Raw genomic sequence first — 22,668 nt, 5'->3', positions numbered from 1 at the left:
GAAAGGGCGCTTGACACCTCGAGTGTCGTCAAACTCTCTCCGCCCTCCACCAAGCGGGCAATGCGATCAGTAGTAGTTCCACTCTAGCGTTCTATAGAGGGTTAGTGGAAGAAAAGTGCGACGACGTTCTCGGGGAAACTCTAGGCGTCGACGATAATGACTTAAACAGTCTGTTCGGAAGAACATTCGGGCCGGGGCCCATGGATAACTTCCAAAGGTCCCTCGCCTGGCAGTGCTACCGTTGGGCGCTGCCTATTCGAGTTAAACTCTACCGGCACGGAAGTGCCGTCAGCCGGGACTACCCGACGTGCGCCCAGGACGACGAAACCGTTCTGCACGCACCCGTCCAGTGCCCGAGTATTGCTGACCTGTGGGTTTATGTCGAACAGCTACTGTCGCGTATAGGACGGATCCGGCTATCAGCTGAATCCATAGTGAAGATTGCCCCGCCGACCTCCTCTAACCGGCAGGGCAAGGCAATTTTCCTTTGTCTAGTGGCTGTAGGTAATATAAAAGGAGAAGGTGCTCTCTACCCCTTTTTGACCAGGCTCCCGTGGTTTTTATGGGTTTTTCCACGAGTAACCTTTCGAAGCGCCTCCCTCTATTGGGAGTTTTTATTTGTTATATTTTTCGTTGTTATTTGAATGTTTACACGGACCTTTCTTTCGAACAAAACCCTTTGTACTTTTCGTCCAGTATTTGGCCTTACACGTTTCTTTGATTTATGTTAGCCCTTGTGGCCAAAAAACTAGAATTAAAATATTATTATTATTATTATTATTATTATTATTATTATTACATTTCGCGATTTGCCGCTACGTTCTAAGTTCAAAATGCACCGAAGTCGACTTTAACTTTCATCCTTTCAGTGTCGATAAATTAAGTACCAGTGAGACACTGGAGTCGATGTAATCGACTAATCCCCTCTCCCAAATTTCAAGCCTTGTGCTTATAGTAGAAAGTATTATTACATTTCGCGATCGATATTGTAGAACAAGTTGAGTACTGGGGTCGATGGACTCGCAAAATCCTCTCCCTCTTCTTCTTCTTCTTCTTACTATCATTATTATTACTAAGGCGGCGAGCTGGCAGAATCGTTAGTTCACGGAACTAATGGTAAACCTATTGAGTTATTTTATTTACATTATTGACATTCGACGGATATTTGTCCTCATCTTGTTTGTTGTTAACACAATGTTTCGGCTGATATACCCTCCAGCCTTCTTCAAGTGTCTTGGGGAAATTTCGAATCTGGGTTCTCATTCCTAAGGTATTCTTCGATGTTATTATTATTGTTCAGGTCACTGCTTGGAATTGAACTCGGAACCTTGGGGTTAGTAGCCCGCGCTCTTAACCACTACGCCCTATGCCCGTGGACATATGGTTAGGGTTAGGCGTAGTGGTTAAAAGCGTGGGCTACTAACCCCAAGATTCCGAGTTCGATTCCAAGCAGTGACCTGAACAACAACAACAACAACAACAATAATTATAACAATAATAATAACATCGAAGAATACCTTAGGATGAGAACCCAGGTTCGAAATTTCCCCGAGACACCTGAAGAAGACTGGAGGGTATATCAGCCGAAACGTTGTGTTAACAGCAAACAAGATGAGGACAAATATCCGTCGAATGTAAATAATGTACATAATTCCTCATCTCATCCAAAAAACCTGCTACTCATTGAAAAGTGAAAGAAATTGGAATACGGTGATTACTTAATGCACTTTATATATGCACCTTATATAATTTATATGCACAATTTTATAGACTTGATACACAGCAGTCAAAATATATATTCACTCTTATTTTTCCATTTTTTCCATATATATATATCCCATTCATTTGCTCTCTGCGAACATTTGCTTCTTCACTGTAATTCTCTAGTTTCTCTGTCTCTGTCTCTCTCTCTCTCTCTCTCTCTCTCTCTCTCTCTCTCGCTTTTAGATCCTCTCTCCCCTCTGCTGCTTGCTCTTCTGTTTCACCTTGGTGCCTCTGCAATGTTCTCTCTCTTTCGATTTCTCTCTTATGTGCTGCTTGCTCTTCCGTTTCATCTTGTCGCCTTTGCGATGCACTTATTTTTAAATCTACTCTCTTCTCTGCTTCTTGCTCTTCCGTTTCATCTTGGCACCTTTGTGATGCTCTGTCTTTGGATATCTCTCCTTTGTGCAATGAGGTTCTCCTTTTCATTTTGACGTCTTCAAGCCTGTCGCCGTGCATCTTGTGCTCTTCTCCGTTGTCTCATTTCTTGTGATTTCTTGCGTCTAGTTCTTCCTGAGTGAGACTAGCTGTTCTTTGCCTTTGTCTCTCTCTAACTAACAGTCGCTTTCTGTCTGCTTCATTCTCCATAGCAGAAGAAAGAGTATCCGTGAATGGATGAGAGTACGGATTACTAAAAGTATCAGTGAACTGATAACAAACACTATATACTTCAGAAAAAGATCAGAAATCATCTCCTAATATAATAATGAGCGTAGTGTTTTTATATATTTGTATATATACTGTAAGTATACTCACACACATTGGAACCGAAATATTAGAGAAAATGATCTTCGTATAATGTAAACAAAACATTTCACCTATGAAATGATTCGTCTGAGTGCCCACTAACCCTATTCATTATTATATTAGGAGATTGTTATTCATTCTTTCGGGGTCGATGAAATTGACTATCCTCCTTTCCAAACATTTCAGGCCTTGTGCCTATAATAGAAAGGAATATTATTATTATTATTATTATTATTATCATTATTATTATTATTATTATAGTTGTTGTTGTTGTTGTTGTTGTTATTTTCCAGATGCCTTCAGCTAGGCCGAAATAATGTTTTCACCACTTGACCCTTTCTAACCTCTTCTACTTTACCAAAAGACAGAATAGAGATAACAAGACCACCAACTAAATCTATTGTTTCAATGATATGTCTATCCTTCTGGATAGCTATAAAAGCAAGAATACCCCAAGCAAAAATTAGTTAGTCACAGTCGGTAACGACTCAACCAAGTAGTCACAGTTGGTGACGACGAAGTTTGACTGACCAGCTAGAACCTTGGTCAGAGGGAGAAATGAAGTTTACTGTCAGCAACTGTAAGACAACACCCTACAATTCTCTCTAGCTCTAATTCTGTTATCTTGCAACATCATTCTATCTCTCTCTGTATTTACTATTAAACAATGAAGAGGACACAAACACAAACTTTACTTCGCATGCTTTTGGATTTATCATAACCTGCTCGTCGAGGCAAGGTATTTGTAACTTAACGGTAATTAAATACTTTTTTAAAACTTTATGCATTGTTCATCTTTCACATCGAAGGCAAGGACAAGACGCGATTTCGTTGAAACAATCCTTCCCGCAAAGCAAATTAAATAAAATCTGGGATTTTTTGCGGAGGGTTAAAGTGGTAACAAGAACAGGACAGTGAGAACAAAACAGTAAAAACAAACGGTGAGGGTTGTTAAGTCAAGACAATAGAAAAATTATTATGAACGTTAGGAAGACGAGCTTATGAAGGAAACAGTATAAGCACGTTTTGTCTTTACGAAGGTTGTGGGCAGAAAGATGCCAGTCAGTATGCTATTGTAATGGGAAATAGAGTCAAGATTCCACTTCCAATCTCTTGTGTACTGGTGTGTATGAGAATTAACAATATACTTAGCCCATGAGAAAGAGTCCCATGCCTTTTCGAGGAACTATAAAGTGATAAAGGCAGTACTTGTACCGGAACTTCATTGTATTCATGAAAAAGCGAACAGCTGATTATTCTTGCTCGAAGGTATATTCATCAGTCCAAACCACCGACAACCATACCAGACCCACTAGATCTAGTTGTTAAGTCTATAGACACCTATGTGCAGCAGTAAGGGATGTGTTCAGAAGTTGACGGCACCTTTTCTCTTCCTCACTACTTGTAGTAACAAAGTTCGACTCTTAATGTTAAACCCTTTTGTAATCATCATGCCTCTTATTTTGTATAAGTATTGATTGGATTCATTCATTCAGCAACTGTGATCCCAACCACATAGTTCCTGGTTCAGTCCCACGGCGTGACATCTTGGGCAAGTGTCTTTTACTAGTGCCTTGGGCCAACCAAAGCCTTGTGAATGGATTTGGTAGACGGAAACTGAAAGGAGCCCGGCGTTTATATATGTATATATTTATGTGTGTGTGTCTGTGTTTGTCTCCCCCACCATCGCTTGACAACCGATGTTGGTGTGTTTACGTCCCCGTAACGTAGCGGTTCGGAAAAAAAAAACGATAGAAAAAATAGTACGCTTACAAAAAATAAGTCCTGGGGTCGATTTCTTCGACTAAAAGAAAACCCTTTAAGGCAGTGCTCCTCGTAGCCGCAGTCAAAAGACTGAAACAAGTAAAAGAATAAAAGAAAAACATTTCCAGTTAATGGTTGTACATAAGCACTTTACACGAATGACGAATAATTTCCTAGAGTCTTACCCAAGATTCAAAACCTGCCCGAGATTTTTCTACGTGCCCTTGGCTTTTGCACTTAGAAATTTAGGAGAGTTAACTGTCACACTTAGTTAATTTCTATTGTTTAAGTGAACATTCTTGGGTTAAATAGAGTTCAGGCAGGCAGGAGACGAAAAATCCTTTGTTCAACCTGGCCTAATTTAGTTCGAAAAAATATGAGTATGGAACCCCAAAAAATGTTCCACCTCTTCACTTGGCCCCTCGCTTGAAGAGCACATTTGTCTGCTTCTCATTTCAAGTATGGTTTGTCTCTGCGCAATTATACAACTTTTACCCTCTCTACTTGTTAAAAGTCTTTTACTCTTTGTCCCTCTAGCAGTCAACAAAAGATGAAGTTTACTACTTACAAAATGGATAACAGAATACAAATTATCATTGTATGACCACAACTCGAAGAAGTTGTATCTTACATTGTAACGATGAAAATAAAGGGCCATTTCAACTAATAATTATATGTAAATATATCTCCTTCCTCTCGTTTATTTGCTACATAATAATCGTTACATAAATGTCTTTCAAGACATTAGTACATCTTCCGTCCCTTTTGATCACCTGCTTCATATTTAAAGCAGTTTGTATGTTATTTATATGTTTGGGGGTAAGATGTGAATATTGCCCTGTATGACATGCTCCGTCTTGGTACGTATGCAGGAGTCATTTCATCAAAAAAAAAAAAAAAAAAGCTCTCTTTTGGAACTAATAACGTGTGTTAATGATCATTACTGTTTGAAGCAAATATCAGGAATCCTTTTCGCAGATGAAATGGGATGGAAGTTGATAGTTTTGGAGATCACCAAATTGACTGTTACGGCCCTCTGTCGACTCTAGTAGACATTTTGGAACTCAACTACTGCAACTGGAAGAAACTCAATTGCAGACATGAGACAAACTTGGAAGTACAAGTATTTTCATAAACATTATACAGTAGTGTAATTGGAATACGATGCTTAGATCTGCATAAATGCTCAAGTTTTACGAACGTAGTAAATGAAGCTGTTGTATCTGACTCCGAAGGTAAAAAGTTTAGAAGCCAAAACAATGTATTTTTAAAGATCTTGCTCTTACGTTATTTAAATGCAAGAGTTAAAATAAAACACAACTGAAAACAAAATATATCTACAGGATGCTATATGAAATAAACAGTTTTCTATACTAAATCCTACAACTCGTATAGTTAGCCTTCAGTAGTAACTGAAGTAGCTAAAGTTTCAAAAGTCTAGAGCAGTGGTTTTCAACTAGAGTCCATATAAGATTTTTAAGGGTCCACGCAACAAAATAGTAAATTGGGGATCCCCAATAGTATTTCAAGGGACCCTGCGAAAATTTTGCTCTTGATGTATGTATTGCAAGAAACAGCTAGATTTCTTTCTATATCGTTTTATATTGTTCGATCTACACAAGTTAATGGGTGAATAACGAAATTGGAATTTTGAAAGACGTTTCTACAAAACCAGTTTTTAAACATCGAATGGCTACTCCATCAGAATAAAATAGTAATCAAAGGGGTTGGGATATCCTGGCCAAGAGCTCCTTTCAATTTATGTATATTGTAGTATATTGTAAAACCACTGGAATAATTAAAACCATGCAGCGTAGCTCATAAAAATTTACATAGCATTTCTATTTCGTTAAGTTCATCACAAATTTGATCAGGTAGTACTATTCTTTACACGAGCTTCCATTAATTACTGAAGAGTGATTTTTAATAAACTAAAAATTAAAAAGAAAAGGTGTCCCTACAGTAAAATCACGAAACTATGAAAAGAAATTTGCAAAGAAATGTTATTGTATCAATGTATACTTGATGTATCATCCATTAACATGGGTTTTTGTCAAATGCACATACACACACATATATACTTTATTTTGCCTAGCAAGCTGAGACATCAGCCATGCGTAGATTAATCAGTATAAATTGCACAATGGATCTAGAAAAGTCAACATTTAATTAACTTATAGTTGATGTACAGCACACGTTAGCTTTAGGGACACTGAAATTACTGATCAGGGATGTATATTCAACCAGTCTATAACTGTAAGTTGGTCCCACACGTGTCGCATGAAAATCGGAAAATAAGCATATTAATGGTCTACACACTAGCTGCTGATAGTAAATATCATTGCCATCAGCTACTAACTAGCTTTGCTTTGTTTTAAACATACACATCTTCACCCCTTGTCAAAATAATCAAAAACCACAACTCTCCTCACACACACAAACACACAGCTAGTCAACAAAATATTCTAACACACGTACCTTCAACTACATACTGCTAGCAGTTCAACCAACCGTGAATATATAATGAAGTCTTGATTGTCAAAGCTATTTTAACTGTTCTCTCTCTTGACCGTTAGTAGTTCAGTATTTCATTGTAGTGTTTGATGAGATAAAATATTTATAGATTTCAGAGGAAAAAGCACTCAATTACTCCTTTTACAAATACTTCACTCACTCAACACTGACATTTGTAAACCGCGTTTACACGTGGTAAACAAAAACAATACACTATCTTTTATATTTACTTCGTAATTTTTTCTTGACAACTTTGGTAGATACGTTGAAATCTACGTTTAACTGAAGAGATCATAATAACAGCAAAACATATTCGGAGTTTTCTCCCTTACTCAAACATGCCAAATTCAAAATATTAGTAATTTACATTGCTTTTTTTTTCTTCACTGCCTAATTCGTTCTATTTAGCCCTTATATATACCTCATGTATTAAATATGTCATCAACAATTTAAATAAGATACTGAAACTCAGTGTTGTCACACAACATATGGCAATTATTAACAAACGAAATATATTTATATTTCGTTTTTGGATTTATATTTTATATATTTATTTAATTTTTCAAATATTTTAATTATAGTCATCCAAGTCCATCCGAAATATTTTGTTAACTATTATGTTTTTATTCAACTTTCTTATCTTGTTTATATATTAAAAAAAAATCTAAAAATGTTAATATGATTTCTTCCTGCATTATCCTACACTTTATTTGCTGAAATGTAATTTTAGAAAGTACACCTCAAGAAGCAAACAGCAAGTTCTGAAATTCATTTCGAAACTTTTGAAAATCGTGTATTCCTGTTGCTCGCCTGGCTTAGAAAGTAGCTTTCTGTGTCACTTGCACAAACAACGTCTGGTCAGGAGCAGACAGCAAGTAGCGAAATTATTTTAGTTTTGTTTATTTGCTTTAACTGTACTCTGGACATGAGCTCGGGGTTATCCCCAACCCTTAGTGTGTAAAATACCTTTTTGATGTTTCAGAACGTATAAATCTACAACCATGTGATCGGTCAAATCTGAAAACCGCTGTATTTACTTTTTACAAACAAACAAATAAAAGTTGTCCCCGTCAAAGATATGTGTACGAAATTTTTTGCACCCCTCTCCGTGTGCATAGTTCATAAAAATCTATTGGCTTAATAAAAACAGGAAAAAATAAATTTCTGCAGCAGAGAAAAACTTGACAAACTGAGGTAAACATCCTTAGATACTCAAAATGTCAATACAGTAGTTTGAAAGTAAAACCCTGGGCTACTAGCCTAATTTCATAAGCACTTTTCATTTTCAGTTTATTTTATAGAGACAAATTAGCATGCGTTATTATGAATAGAGGATTTAAGAAAAAGCAACAGGAACAAAGGATACAGACTTTTGACGGATTTAATGTTTTTTCTTTTAAGTTTCATCAAAATATCTATTTACTTGGTGTATTATTTTCCCCGTTACTTTTAACCAAAATCGAGATTTTTTACTGTGATATTTTTCCTGGGATTTCATTTCTTTTTTTTTACGCCGAGAAAGTTATTATGTCTATTTAGTGTTATTCCTGTTAATGCTTTAAATGGGATTCGTTTATTAAGTTATTTGGATGCATTTCTTCAACTGCCAACCACTTGAGTGCTTTGAAATATTAATTTAGAGATAAAACTCGCTACCACCATTATATATATATATATATAATATATATATATATATAAAGAATATTCTTATTATTAATATTCATATCATAATGAAAAAAGTACAACAAAAAACGACACTTTTAACCATGAAATAAAATATGGAAAAGTTAATTGTGCACCTTCGTCTTAGCGACAACTGTGAATAAAATGAATTACTTTTACTACTATTTATTACTAAATAAACATTACAACTTTCTAGAAACACAACGAAAGTTATATTAGTTATAGATAACAATTCTTTTACGTATATACATAATACTTTTTTTCCTAGTTCTTCAATCAATTTAAGTAAAATAACATCAGAAGTTAAGTTCAACTACAGCACGCGGGGAATGATGAGAAAGATTTTGCACTCACTTGCCTACTTAGTGAAGGTCTATATTGAAAACGAGGTAATTTCCGGCATCCATTAAGAAGAGAAGCTAGGTGTTGTCGTTTCGCTTGTGGAACGCCTTAAGGTTGGTGTTGCTTTATTTTAATATTTGTTTTCGCTTTATTTGCAGTTTATTTGATATTTTCCATTTACTTTAAAACTACATTCGATGAGGCATGCGTAGTTTTAGTCTCTGAAATAGAAACTTATTTTTTTAATAGGCGCTTCTTTTCTCACCATTTAAAAACTATTTAAGAATAATTGCTATTTCCTTTTTAGTATGCATTTGCTTAAAGAAATGCGAATGCTTGTTAAATTATTAAATTAACTGCTAAATACTTGTCATTTTGCCAGCTATCTGCTACGCAAAAAAAAAAAAAGAAAAAGAAAAAGACATTCATACTGTTAATTATCGGAGAATTTAAGAAAGCAATGACAGGTTCAACGCCTGTTATATGTAGTTTATTTGTAAGTTAAGGCAATTTTATAATTGACTTTTTTTGTTGCATTTATCGTTAGAGTCTGTCAGAACGACAGTCTGAATACCCCAACTGCGAATGAGATGGCTACTGCAGACGAAGGTGAGACATTTTACCAAGTTGAGTTAAACAGAACAACTTGGAGAATTCCAGAACGTTATCAGAGACTTGCTCCAGTTGCATACGGTGCTTACGGTCAAGTTTGGTAAGTAATTTATTATTATTATTAAAAAATGGGCAAAATAAATAAATAAATAAATATGCTGATGATAATTACTGTAGTTCATCAAGGGAAGTAACTCTGATGTCTTGACCGCTCTTTTATGTCTCCTCTCTCCCCAAATAAATTCCAATAGTTTCGTTGTGTGTGTATGTATGTATGTGTATATTTATATATATATGTGTGTATATTTATATATATATGTGTGTGTGTGTGTGTGTATATTTATAATCACATATTTTAGTATTCGGCTCCTAGTTTATATTTACCTTCATGTTATTTAGTATATTGGGATATTTATACGTTTGTATCGTATTACTACTAATTACCTTGGCCGTCACACCCAACCCATTTAGTGTGCTGCTAATTATTCTAATTCAACAGTTAGTTTCTTGCTGCAGTACTTTTTATTTATTTGTTTCTTAGTTATTGTAACGGCGAACAAGCATGAAAGAGAACAAGTTGACAATGTAACAGTTTAGGAATGAAGTCTTTGTGTGTGAGATTTAGTTGATTTTAAAAAATAGGAAAATAACTAATTTCGGTCAGTTAATTAAAAATAAAATTGGTTCAATAAAAAAAAAAAAATTGCTTCAGTCAGTTAAGAAAAGATAGTTTTACGAAGAAATAGTTTATATATTGTTGTTGTTGAAGTATGTGTAAACACCCAATAATTTTGAAAAACGAACAGGATGTGTTTCTTGTAACCTCAGCACTAGTTGTGCATTTTTATGTTTGCCGTTCTTATAATATAGAAAGTGTATATTCTTCTCGTCTAGTAGGATTGTCGTTGCTGCTTAAAGACTCTTAAAAAATTTTTTTGTCGTGTAAAGTTACGTGCGATCGTTTATAGTTTATTTCATACATGGCAGTTTTCGCATTTATCGAGGGGTGGGGGTGGGGAAATGATCATGGGACGAGGAGTTTCATAGTAATATAGAATACACCTATGAATATAATAATTGAAATAGAACCCCTCAACACTAAAAATAGTATAAGTGATATTACTGATTTTGGGGAAACCTCTGTCAACAGATATGTGTTGGGAGTTGAAAGCTGATGTAAAATTATGTGATACACACAACTTAGCGAAAGCTTCTTAAACTGTCAAGTGAAACCGCTTTACACATTTCTCTTTGGCATTTCATCAACATTCTTTTTAGTTTAAATGGGATTGTGGAAACTTGAGCTGAGAAATATACCTGAGAAATTAGAGTCATATCCTGAATGTAAATGAAGATATAAAAGTGCATTTATGTCTATAGTCATTGACAAAGTAGGTTGATGTTTTTTTGAGGGCTGACACGGGGAGGTGCGGCTGTTTTGATATTTGGCCGGTTTAAAAAGATTATTTATATTATGTCTTTGACTAAGATTGTTGAATAATATTTTAAGTTTTTTTTTTAATATGATGTATATTTTTATCCTTATAGAGTTTTACGATAACGTCTAATGATTTTCTAGTTAATTATAACTATGCATGGTAGTTAAAAAGTTACTATAGAGATTTCGTATCTAAATTAGGCAGTATTATCTTGTACGGTAGTTGGTTTGGGAGGATTGGCGGTTAGAACATTGAATAACTGATCGACAGAAATACAGACTATTATACTTTAAAATGTTTGGTGACTGTTCAAAGCCTACTACTTGCTTTAATATTTTTTCACAGAAATTTGTTATAATAATTGTTTCTAATTTAGGCACAAGGTCAGTATTTTTGAGGGGAGTGGAGTTAGTCGATACCATCGTCTCCAGCACTTGACTGATATTTTTATTTTATCGACTCCAAAAGTATGAAAGAGAAAGTTAACCTCAGTAATCAATTTGAAACCAGACTCGAAAGCAGTATTTCTCGACCTTTTTGCTCTTGCGTAAACCCCAAGGAACCCCTGCACAAAAAAATTATATACCATATCTTATATTTTTCATCGTTGTTCACGTGGTATATATACCATATCTTTTATTTTTCAACGTAATTCACGTGGTATATATATATATATATATATATATATATATATATATATATATATATATGAGAAAACGTTGCTCTAAAGAGCTGGAAGAAATGCTCCAAGTCATTTGATCTGATTCTTTAACAATTTAGCCAGTCCACCCTAATATAATGATGCTAATATTTGTATTTCCTTTTATCCTAAGATTTGGATGTGTTCTTCAACAGATAGTCATTACATACACTGTATGTTCTGTGAATTATGTTCCCAAGTCTTTCTTAGTCTATCTTAACTATCATTACTTTCCCCTCGTCAACATAATATTGTAATGTATTTTCATTCTAGTGAAGATTTCTTCTGTACATTGACTAATTGTCTGTTACCTCACTTGCAGTGTTTCTCCATGCTGGCATGCATTTGGAAATGTCTGCTGTGCAGTATATTATTATTGCTGTTCTTTTATCTTATCTATGAGGCCCAGCTTCCTGGTATCAACACTTTACCTAATCTCTCTTTTTTTGGTTTTCACATGGCATAAGTACTTTCCACTGGTAGCATAACATACTTGTTCACTCATCACTCATATTGCATATTTGTATCTCTGGTTTCGGTGCTTAGCCACTCACTCATTTCACTTGTGTTCTGCTTTTCATTCAAGTAAACATTCACATTTCTAAAGGATCGGGCTTAATGTTTTCCAGTTTCAACAAACTTCCACCTTTGATATTGATATCTCACTGTTCCTTCTCTTCAAAGCTAGAAGATACTTCAGGCCCCACAGTTATTGATACTCTACAAAGCTTGGCTAAGACTCACAGTGGAGTATTCTGACACGTTGAGCAGTGCTATCACTGCATGTACAGACATCCTAGTCACACTTAGAAAAGAGCCACCCAGCTGATTAGTAGAATGTCACATACTACAGTCTTAACCCTACAAGCATGCTGTCTCTTTTCTCTGCCTTTCCCACCACTATTGTGGCCTTTGCTCTTTGGAACTAGCTGGAATCCTGCTGCCTCCACTCAGGTACTCCAGTCTAACTCACTAATGCCCTGTCCTTCCTTCCTAGAACATCTGCCTATGTTTCCTGCAGGTGTTGAGTTCCAAAGTTTCAAGAGGCAGATTAATGACTTAAATCTCACTGGACAGGGAAGGCCTGCAAAGGTTATGTGCACTATCCCTTCTTCCAACCCAGCAAGTTTAAAAAAAAAAAGTCATGCAGTGTCACTTTTAGAGTTTGCCCTCTGCATTAATAGAGAAACATTTTGTTGCCAACAGCTTCTTAAGCTGATTCCACTCTTTCCTTACACCAGTAGCTATATTTTCATTACAGTCACTGCAAGCACTAATCAGGTCGTATAATTAATAGAAACCTGCAATGTCTTAAGCCATATGAGCAGTTTATTTACCTCTTCTTCATGGATGTTTCTGCTATTTACCATTTTTGTACATTGCTTGCATCCTTTGTCCAGCTGTAGCTTGCAGCAAATACACTCTGTTTAATTCCTACTGACTCTTCTCATGCCAATCAAGTAAGGCCACTTTCTAGAAGGTACTAAGATTTCTTTCTTCTGTTACTAACTAGTACTTTGGGCTTTGCTAGTTGACTTTTAGGCTTTTGCTATCTAGATCAGACTTTGAAATTTAGGAGTGGCTGTGTGGTAAGTAGCTTGCTTACCAACCACATGGTTCCTGGGTCATTCCCACTGCGTGGCACCTTGGGCAAGTGTCTTCTACTATAGCCTCGGGCCGACCAAAGCCTTGTGAATGGATTTGGTAGACAGAAACTGAAAGAAGCCCGTCGTATATATGTATATATATGACCGAGACCTTTGGAAATATACTGTGCGTGAGAAGACCAGACAGGACAAGTGAGTCCAGCCCACTTATGCATGTCTTTCCTCCCTTGGACACACACAGACCTGTTGAGGCAAGCAAAGTCGAACCTCATCCGACGACAGGCACCCATGCCAACCCCCCTTCTCTGCTTGCGAAGACCTGTTGGGGCAAGTGAAATCGGAATCGAAATTGAACCAATCCTATGACTGGCACCTGGCAGTTGCCAGGACCCCTGGACTGGTGGTACGTAAAAAGCGCTATCCGAATCGTGGCCGATGCCAGCGTCGCCTCAACTAGCTTCCGTGCCTGTGGCACGTAAAAAGCACCATCCAAATCGTGGCCGATGCCAGTGCCGCCTCGACTGGCTTCTGTGCCAGTGGCATGCAAAATGCACCAATCCGACAGTGGCCGTTGCCAGCCTCGCCTGGCACCTGTGCAGGTGGCACGTAAAAAGCACCCACTACACTCACGGAGTGGTTGGCGTTAGGAAGGGCATCCAGCTGTAGAAACACTGCTAGATCAGACTGGAGCCTTGTGCAGCCTTCTGGCTTCCCAGATCCCCGGTTGAACTGTCCAACCCATGCTAGCATGGAGAATGGACGTTAAACGATGATGATGATGATGTGTGTGTATATGTTTGTGTGTCTGTGTTTGTCCCCCCCCCCACATCGCTTGATAACCGATGGTGCTATGTTTACGTCCCCGAAACTTAGCAGTTCGGCAAAAGAGACTGATAGAATAAGTACTAAGCTTCCAAAGAATAAGTCCTGGGGTCGATGTGCTCCAGCATGGCCGCAGTCAAATGACTGAAACAAGTAAAAGAGTAAATATTTTGATTTCTATTGTTGTGGAAACAATTATTAGCTTTTAAAAGTTTCTAAGGAACTTAAGATGAAAAACATGAAATTCTTTGAACTCACTTCTATCCATAATCATACTAATAGCACCATGCTGTATAATTTAAGCTTTTAAGACCATTCACCTACACCCAACTTTCTTTAGTGTCCATCAGACTGCTGATCAATGGACTCTGTTTAGTATGCCCTTCTTCAGAGACACAGAAGCTAAATTCAGTGGTTTATGAGTTACAAACTTCTCTTAAAGTTCTATTACTAGAAATGTAGGTTTTGTGGTTATATGTCTTAATACAAACCCAAACTTCATCTAATTGATTTCTGAATCTGTTTTGATAAAACACTTCAAGCACTCTAAAGTCTTGGGTCATCAGTTTGAGGTCTCTGTACTTGATCCTCTTCAGGAAATTTTGTTTTGCCCTTATGAAACTTGTTGATTAAGCAAGTGATTAACATTAATGTCTTTTGACAATATTTGATTATGGAAGCAAGTAACTTGAATATTGCCGCATATTTTGATAGTGTTTAGCTTGTGAACAATTATCCCTGATGGTCTTGATGCTTTTCTGTTTTCAATACTTTTATAGCTTTTCTAACTGTACTGAACTGTACCTTAATAATCAGCTACTATATTTGTTACTCTTGTGAAAGTATCTTACTCATCATCATCATCATTTGATGTCTGTTTTCCATGCTGGCATGGGTTAAGTGGTTTGACTGAAAACTGGTAAGCTGGGGAGCTGCACCAGATTTCAACCTGATTTGGCATGGTTTCTACAGCTGGATGCCCTTCCTAACACCAGCCACTCCAAGAGTGTAGTGGGTGCTTTTTAGTCTTCTCTTGTATTCTACATCTCAGTACATGTAGCCCACTTTTCACGATCAGTGAGGGTAAGTACACTATAGTTGTTTCAGGTTCACTTCCTGATTAGCATCCTAGTTCATATAAACACACTGTCCTGCACTTTAAAATACTTCACACTAATCATCCTTTAGGCTCTGGTCATTTGCAAACCTCTTACTCCTATCATCTACTCTGCTGACTTGTGAAGTGTATTTTACTTAAATTATAATTATATATGTGGACTAACCATACTTTAATTTTTTTTCTTTTTCAATTTTACTGTGTACCTGCATTCGCTTTATATATCAATCCCTTTCTGAAATAACACTAGTAGGACCCATGAATATTTCACAGAATTAACGGTAAACCTATAAGGTTATTTCTGAAAACAACTGTGTGTAGCCTGTGTTGTGTCTGTATGGAAAGATAGTCTCTCATCTGCTACTCATTGAAAAGTGAAAGAAATTGAAATATGATGATTACTTAATGCACATTATCTACTTTATGCACAATTTTATAGACTTAATACACAAGAGTCATAAAAATATTCACTTTTATTTTTTCATTCTTCCCAGAAACAAAAAAAATATTGCTGTATGCATGATACAACCTTTAGTTAAATTGCATATATTTGCCACATAAATAAGCTATAATATTTCATGAAATTGCACTTACGTACATGCGTTAAGTGATAAGCGATATAAAAAATTCAGTTTAAAAAAATGCACTTTTCACTATCCACTCACCACCTTCATCATCTCTCTCTCCCCCTCTCTCCCTTTCTTTAGAACATCACCCCTCTGCTAAAATTATTTCTAACTCTCCTCTATATCACTACCTTCAACTAACTTTTTTAACCACATAATAAATATTACCTTTCCCCTATCTCATCTTGTGGATGCTTCTCTCCCTCTTTCTGTCTCACTGTTAGCCTTATCCTCTTTTTCTCCTTTTTCTTTCTCCATCTTGTTCTTTCTTTCTATTTAATTATGTGAAAGCATTACAATTACATTCCCTCTACCTCACATCATAGACACTTCTCTCTTCTCCTTTTCCTCTCTTGCTCTTCACCTTTCCCTTCAACTAATCATGTGAAAGCGTTATGGACGGGCTAAGTAATGGAGTGACTAGCAGAATTATTATAAGATGTAAATTCCAATATTGCCATTTGCTCCATCTCTTGCAGTAGTTTTGTCTCCTCAGTAGCCAACTATTTATTACTTAAATATATGAGTTTTCCAAGCAGTCTGATCTATCTTCAGTCAATAACTGCTCAACTATTAACTATTCTTCTATATTTAGCACACCTAACATTTTGTTTTCTGCCGGAGATCTTGTAGCATTGTCTGCATGACTACACAGTTTTGGATTCTAATTTGCCCCTTTCCAACATTTTGGAAAAGGCCACTTATCTGATACTGTTGAGCCTTTTGGTACCAATAACTATATATTACCTTAATCTTGGGTATGGTCTTTTTTCAAGACCTTTGAAGTCCATATTGCCAAGTCTCAAATCTATTTTACAAGTTCTTGAACAAATTTTTCAAGGAGAACTGGCTGATTAGCATACAGAATCATCCATATAATTCATTTCTGAATTCCTTTATTGTAGCTTCAGTGATTAGGATGAAGAACATTCTTTGGAACTATGTCAGTCGACACTTTCCTGTACTCTCGATCCTTAGTGAGGTTATCACTATCTTTATCTTAGTCTTGCAGGGCCATGAAGAAAAATCAGAAGCAATTATTGTATTGCTAGAATCAGTTTATAAAATTGCGCTGTTTCTGATTCAGTGTAAATTGTAAAATAATGCATAAAAATTTCAACTTTCACAAATATTAATTTCACTAATTTTTTCGCTGAAAATAAATCAGAATTTTAAGTTTTCTATGAAGGAAGATCTAGTGAATGGAATTTTGTTTCTAGAACAAGGTGTTAATATATTTTAAAATTGTATTCTTGGTTTCATCTTTAGACACATTATTAAGAAATTTTGTAAGGATATTTTTCAATATTTTACAAATTTTGTAAGGATATTTTTCAATATTTTACAAATTTTGTAAGGATATTTTTCAATATTTTACAAATCATAGGGAGGGGGTTATGTTTTAAATTGAGCTCATTTTAAAATAGTAGTCATTTGTCAAGTTGCTTTAAATGTTCAGTTTTTTTAGTTTTTTGATTTAGGTGAACTTCAGATTTTAGAACTGGCAAACAAAGATATTCCTGATTTTCTTTTACAGTATTTTTATAGTTTGTTTTTATATCCTTTTACTTTATTAGCCTTTTGATAAAAAGTATCTTTTAACTTTGTTTTGTCTTATCTTTAATTGTTAACAAATAATCTAATGAAGCCACAACTACAGAGCTATTGCTTTAAATCCAGACTTGAACCTGATTAGCATGCTAAAATGTAGCTTGTTGATTCCACATTGTCTATTATGTTGTGTATGATGTCTAGTAATATGAGAAATATATGATTAGTTAAATAACAAGTAAAGGAATTAAAGTTCAGTGATTCCATAACTTTAGGAACTGAAGATTTTGTGTACTGATTCCACAAGCCTTGCAACTCTATCCCTAATTTTAACAGTCGCATCTATTGAACAACTCTGATATATCATTCACTCATTATAGGCTATTATTAATTTCCCATTTGATGATGAGTGCCTGTTCTGATAGTCATCAGAGATCATATCTTCTTTACAATGCAGTCAACTAATGAAGTGCTCTATCATGGTAGTTTTAGCATTTTAGTTATTAGTTTTTGTGGTGGCCACATCCAACTATTTTCTGTACTTTATAAGTTCTTTGTTTACTTAGTCCATGTAAACATTTTCTAAAGTTAAGTATAAGCTGACCTTATCTTTTTCCATACTCTCTTTTCTTTGATTCCAGTTTTTCCTACTTTTTCTACATTAAATCTGATCACACATATTTTTAATCAACATTAGGAGATTACTTCTAAAAATATGTTTTGTGTTTATAACTATTTTCTGTCTCTTCCTGTTCAAAACAAAGTTCATCTAGTTCTTAGCTTTTCTTAACTATTGGTAAACCAGTCTACTAGTTTCTTTTGAAGTCATAATCTCCAAGAGCACTAATGAGCATGGAGGTAAAAGAGTGCATTTGTTGTTACATCTCTCTACATGTCCAGTAATTTCTCTTTCACTTGCTTGATAATATTCCATCCATTCATTTGCAAAGCTCATAGGAATGGAACTCTCAGATGCACTCCCCAGAGGGTCTTATTAGAAGCAGCCATCAACAAATGTTCCTACTGAATACCAAGAGAGATCCCTAAGGCTTGACTGTTTTCTTACTATCTTATTCACAGCCTATCCCCATGTCTCCTGCCTTTTGATGTTGCTGTTAAATCCGTTCTGTGATTCTTACATCAGACATTCTAATCGTATGTCAGTAGTGTCAGAGCAGTGATTTCTCAATGCAAAGGAGTAGTGGCTCTTTGATTTCCAAGCTAATCACCCTGTTGAGTGATGTTAGTCTAGCAAACCTGTCAAAGAAACACCACTTTGGCCATTTATATTCATGATCATACTCTTTTGGTCACTATCTAGGATTCATTGTCATAAGTACAGGTAGGCATGGAAACTGAATTGAATATAGCAAGTTTGGATTTTTCATTTACTTCCTTTTTTACTGATGATAGTATTGAAGCAGGTGCAGTATTACACCTATGTCAACAATTCTTGCTCCCTGCCTTCCATTACTCATGAAAATCTCCTTCAGTGTGATTCCCACTAACATACAAAGTGCACTGGACAGACTTTCTTGAGAGGATCAATGTCTCAGTCTTTGCAACACTGATTTTCACTCCTCTTTTATGGCACTCAGTAGTGAACATACTTAGTGCAGACTGTGTACAACTTTGTGACAAGCTAAGTAGTAATATGTTGTCTGCAAGAATCAGCTGACTAATCCTACACCCACCAATTTTGACACCACTTTGACCATGGCTGTGCTTGTCAATCCAGTTTATAAAGATTATAAAAAAGAGCAGAGACCCACATTCACATTGAAAGACTTGTTAGCATAAACACAGGGCATTCCTTTAGAGATTTCAAGGCAAGAAGGAGCTGCTCATCACTCCTAAACTCCAGCAAAACCGTCCACAGCATGTCCTGTAGCATTTTGTCACATACCTTTTCAAGGTCTACAAAACCATTATATACCCATTAACAATATTCCTATAATTTCTTGTAGACTTGGTAGTGTGTGAATATTTAGTCACCCAGCTAACTTGCACTTGTCAGTGTCCTTACATCTTTTTTCCAGACACCTGGTGTAGACTTCACTGAGGAGGCTTAACAAGGAGCTTCCTCTATTATTAAAGCACTTTCGTTTTCCTTTTTAAAAATTGTGATTATCGCTCCTAATTGTCATTGATTTGATGCATCTCCAGAAGGCCAGGCCACTTGGCATACATGGCTAAGCCAGATAATACATTCTCTCTTAACATCTCTGGCCAAATTTCATTCTCCCCAGTATCCATCTCACTTCTGGTTGCTTTAATTACTCTTATGACTTCAACCTTTTGTGAGGGTAATCTTCGGCTTCAAATGCACTTTGTGTACACCTGAAAGTGTTATGATCTGATATTGGTGCTGGGCAAAGAATTCTCTTCATCTCCTGAAGATGCACTTTTCAACAGAGTGAAGAAATACAATGACTTCCTAATGTCATATATGGAGGGGACTTATGTAGCTGGCAGATCGTCTGCCAGAATACTGAAAGTCAGATTCCACCTTAACCTCCAAATCTTGTTACTTAGCTTTGGATGTCTTTATTGTCTTTACATAGAAGACTTGTTTTCAAGCCAAGCTGCCTGCCTTTTTTTGGTGGGGGTGGGTGGATGGGGGTCTGATAAACATCACCTTTAACTTCCTTGTTATGACAAGAGTTCTGCGTCATGGTGCAATATTGAGCTACTTTTGTCCTCACAATTGAACACCAAAGAAGAAACTGCTGAATGACCTCTACTTCATTTCAGTATCCCCAGTTTGTTGAGGAAGCTCTCTGAATTTGGCTGCAACAATGCCTGCCGAGTTAGTGATGTGGGCTGATATTCTTGTTTGAGGAATATATATATATATATATATATAATATATATATATATAATATATATATATATAGTGTTGTGATTGATACATTACTTATTATTTCGAGATCCATTTTATCATTTACCTTAATTACATGACTTAAAGTGATATCTTGTTTTTATTTTGATTAAGACGATTAAACTATTGGCAAGTTTTGTTTTAATCTCCTGTTACCTCCAATCTGCAGTTCATGAGAAGAAACAGTATTGTAATGAACTTCATTGCAGTCATAAAAGATCTTTACTAGCTCTATCTGATGTTATTTTTGCAAGTCTCAAAATCTACTTAATTCAGGTCATTGCATTTGAAAAAAGCATTAGTTTCTTTAATATTTCTTTGTCCATGTTAGACGGGGAGTTATTTTAGGTGTCACCAACCCATACCTGTTTTTCACAGAAGGGATTTGTTAGTCCACAACTCTTTAAAAGTGTAGAGCAATGGGTTATAATGCCAAGCCGTGAAATATCAACATTTGTGCATGTTCACATACACACATTTTCCTTGGTGAGTCTAAAATAGATCTGCCACAATACTATTATTTGTTGATTGAAAGTCAGATCTCAGCTTAATCCTGAAAACCTCCCTTAAATCAGCTTTGGATATCTTTACTATCTATGCACTGCAGGTGCAAAAAGAAATCTTTCCAATCCAAGCTCTGTTAAGCCCTGTTTGCATCCCCACCTTGGCCAAGTGTCTTCTACTACAACTCAGCTGACCAACGCCTTGTAAGTAGAGTTGGTTGAAAGAAACTGAAAAATGCCTTTTCTGTGTGTGTGTGTGTGTGTGTGTGTGTGTGTGTCCCTCTCTCTCCCTCTCTCTCTCCCTCTCTCTCTCCCTCTCTCTCTCTCTCTCTCTCTCTCTCTCTCTCTCTCTATATATATATATATATATATATATATATATATATATAAATCAACTAATGAGGGTGAGAAAGTTGGATACTAATTTAATAGTACATCCATTTAACACCAAGTGGCTTAGTGCGTACAAAACCCGGATTACGATACATTTTATACATAAATATAAGAGAGTAACCACCATGTGGTCTACTCTAGCACTAAAAATAGATCTGATGGGTTTCAACCACATAAAAGTTTCCAATGAAAGTTAGCACAACTACTGGCGCAGACAGGGCAAATAAACATAGCAAAAATGTAAATTAGTTCGGGACAATTGTTTCGCTATTAATAAATTAATAAATTATGTAATTTTACTCACATAATATACTTTTATCGGTAGCTCATCGGCCGAACCCGTTTAGAATACAATTGACTTGACCGCACGCTAGACTTTACCATCACTATAAACGCACGTGCAGTCCAGTCGATTGCATTCACTGCTATAGTTCAAGTGCCCCTGCCACGGCCTGCCAAAATTCACGGAAACAGATACTACATCCAAAATTAAATGTAGCATAATTACAATCAACTAATGAGGGTGAGAAAGTTGGATACTAATTTAATAGTACCTGTAATACAGTGCTTTAGCAAAACAGACTAAGAGAATAAGTATCAGGCTTTAAAAATAAGTACTGGGGTCGATTTGTTTGGCTAAAACCTTTCAAGGTGGTGCCCCAGCATAGCTGCAGTCTAATGAATGAAACAATTGAAAAATACCAGATACGTGGAAAATGTAATATATTTTATCATAAATATAGGTTATATACCACATAGTATGTATTATTTTATAGTATCATGCTTTGAGATATCCAACTTTTTCTTACCTATAATAATGATGATGATATATATATATATATATATATATATATATATATATATATATATTTCTTTACTACCCACAAGGGGCTAAACATAGAGGGGACAAACAAGGACAGACAAAGGGAGTAAGTCGATTACATCGACCCCAGTGCGAAACTGGTACTTTATTTATTGACCCTGAAAGGATGAAAGGCAAAGTTGACCTCGGCGGAATTTGAACTCAGAACGTAACGACAGACGAAAAACCGCAAAGCATTTCGCCCGTCGCGCTAACGTTTCTGCCAGCTCACTGCCTCTTATATATATATATATATATATATATATATATATATATATATATATATATATATATATACACACACACACACACACACACACACACACACACACACACACACACATTGTTATTGACATTCACTTTTCCGTGCTCATATAGGTTACACAGAATTTTTTGAGGTCGATTTTCTATGACTGGATCCCCTTGTTGTCAGCCCTCACTTATTTCCATGTATAACATGTTATATATTTATAATCTATATCCTATACACTAGTATCCTCTTATTTATTATGTTTTAGGTTATATATATATAAATGTATACATATCATGTGTATCCTTGTTTTAGAATAGTTATACCGTATCCCTGTGCATTGTAAGAAGTATCTAAATAGGTTGGTGACGGCATAGGAATCCTGCTATAAAACTTAGAAAATTCATCACCATGGAAAAGGAGATATATAATGATGTTGATGGAAATTACATATCATTGAGTCAACAAACTACAAAAGAATGATCTCCTACATT

General features: G+C 35.8%; 1 protein-coding gene across 1 annotated transcript in view; it reads left to right on the top strand.

Moving 5' to 3' along the window:
• Nucleotides 1-8,706: 8,706 nt before the first annotated feature.
• LOC115217133 (mitogen-activated protein kinase 14) overlaps nucleotides 8,707-22,668 on the top strand; it is a 57,209-nt gene continuing 43,247 nt past the window's right edge. Inside the window, exons 1-2 of the mRNA XM_029786746.2 lie at nucleotides 8,707-8,924; nucleotides 9,359-9,523. Coding sequence (XP_029642606.1) covers nucleotides 9,402-9,523 — 122 coding nt within the window. The 5' untranslated portion in view covers nucleotides 8,707-8,924; nucleotides 9,359-9,401. The remainder of the gene's footprint in view (nucleotides 8,925-9,358; nucleotides 9,524-22,668) is intronic.

Source organism: Octopus sinensis, linkage group LG1 (assembly GCF_006345805.1).
Source record: "Octopus sinensis linkage group LG1, ASM634580v1, whole genome shotgun sequence".
Taxonomy (NCBI): Eukaryota; Metazoa; Mollusca; class Cephalopoda; order Octopoda; family Octopodidae; genus Octopus; species Octopus sinensis.
This window is presented reverse-complemented; position numbering and strand designations above follow the sequence as displayed.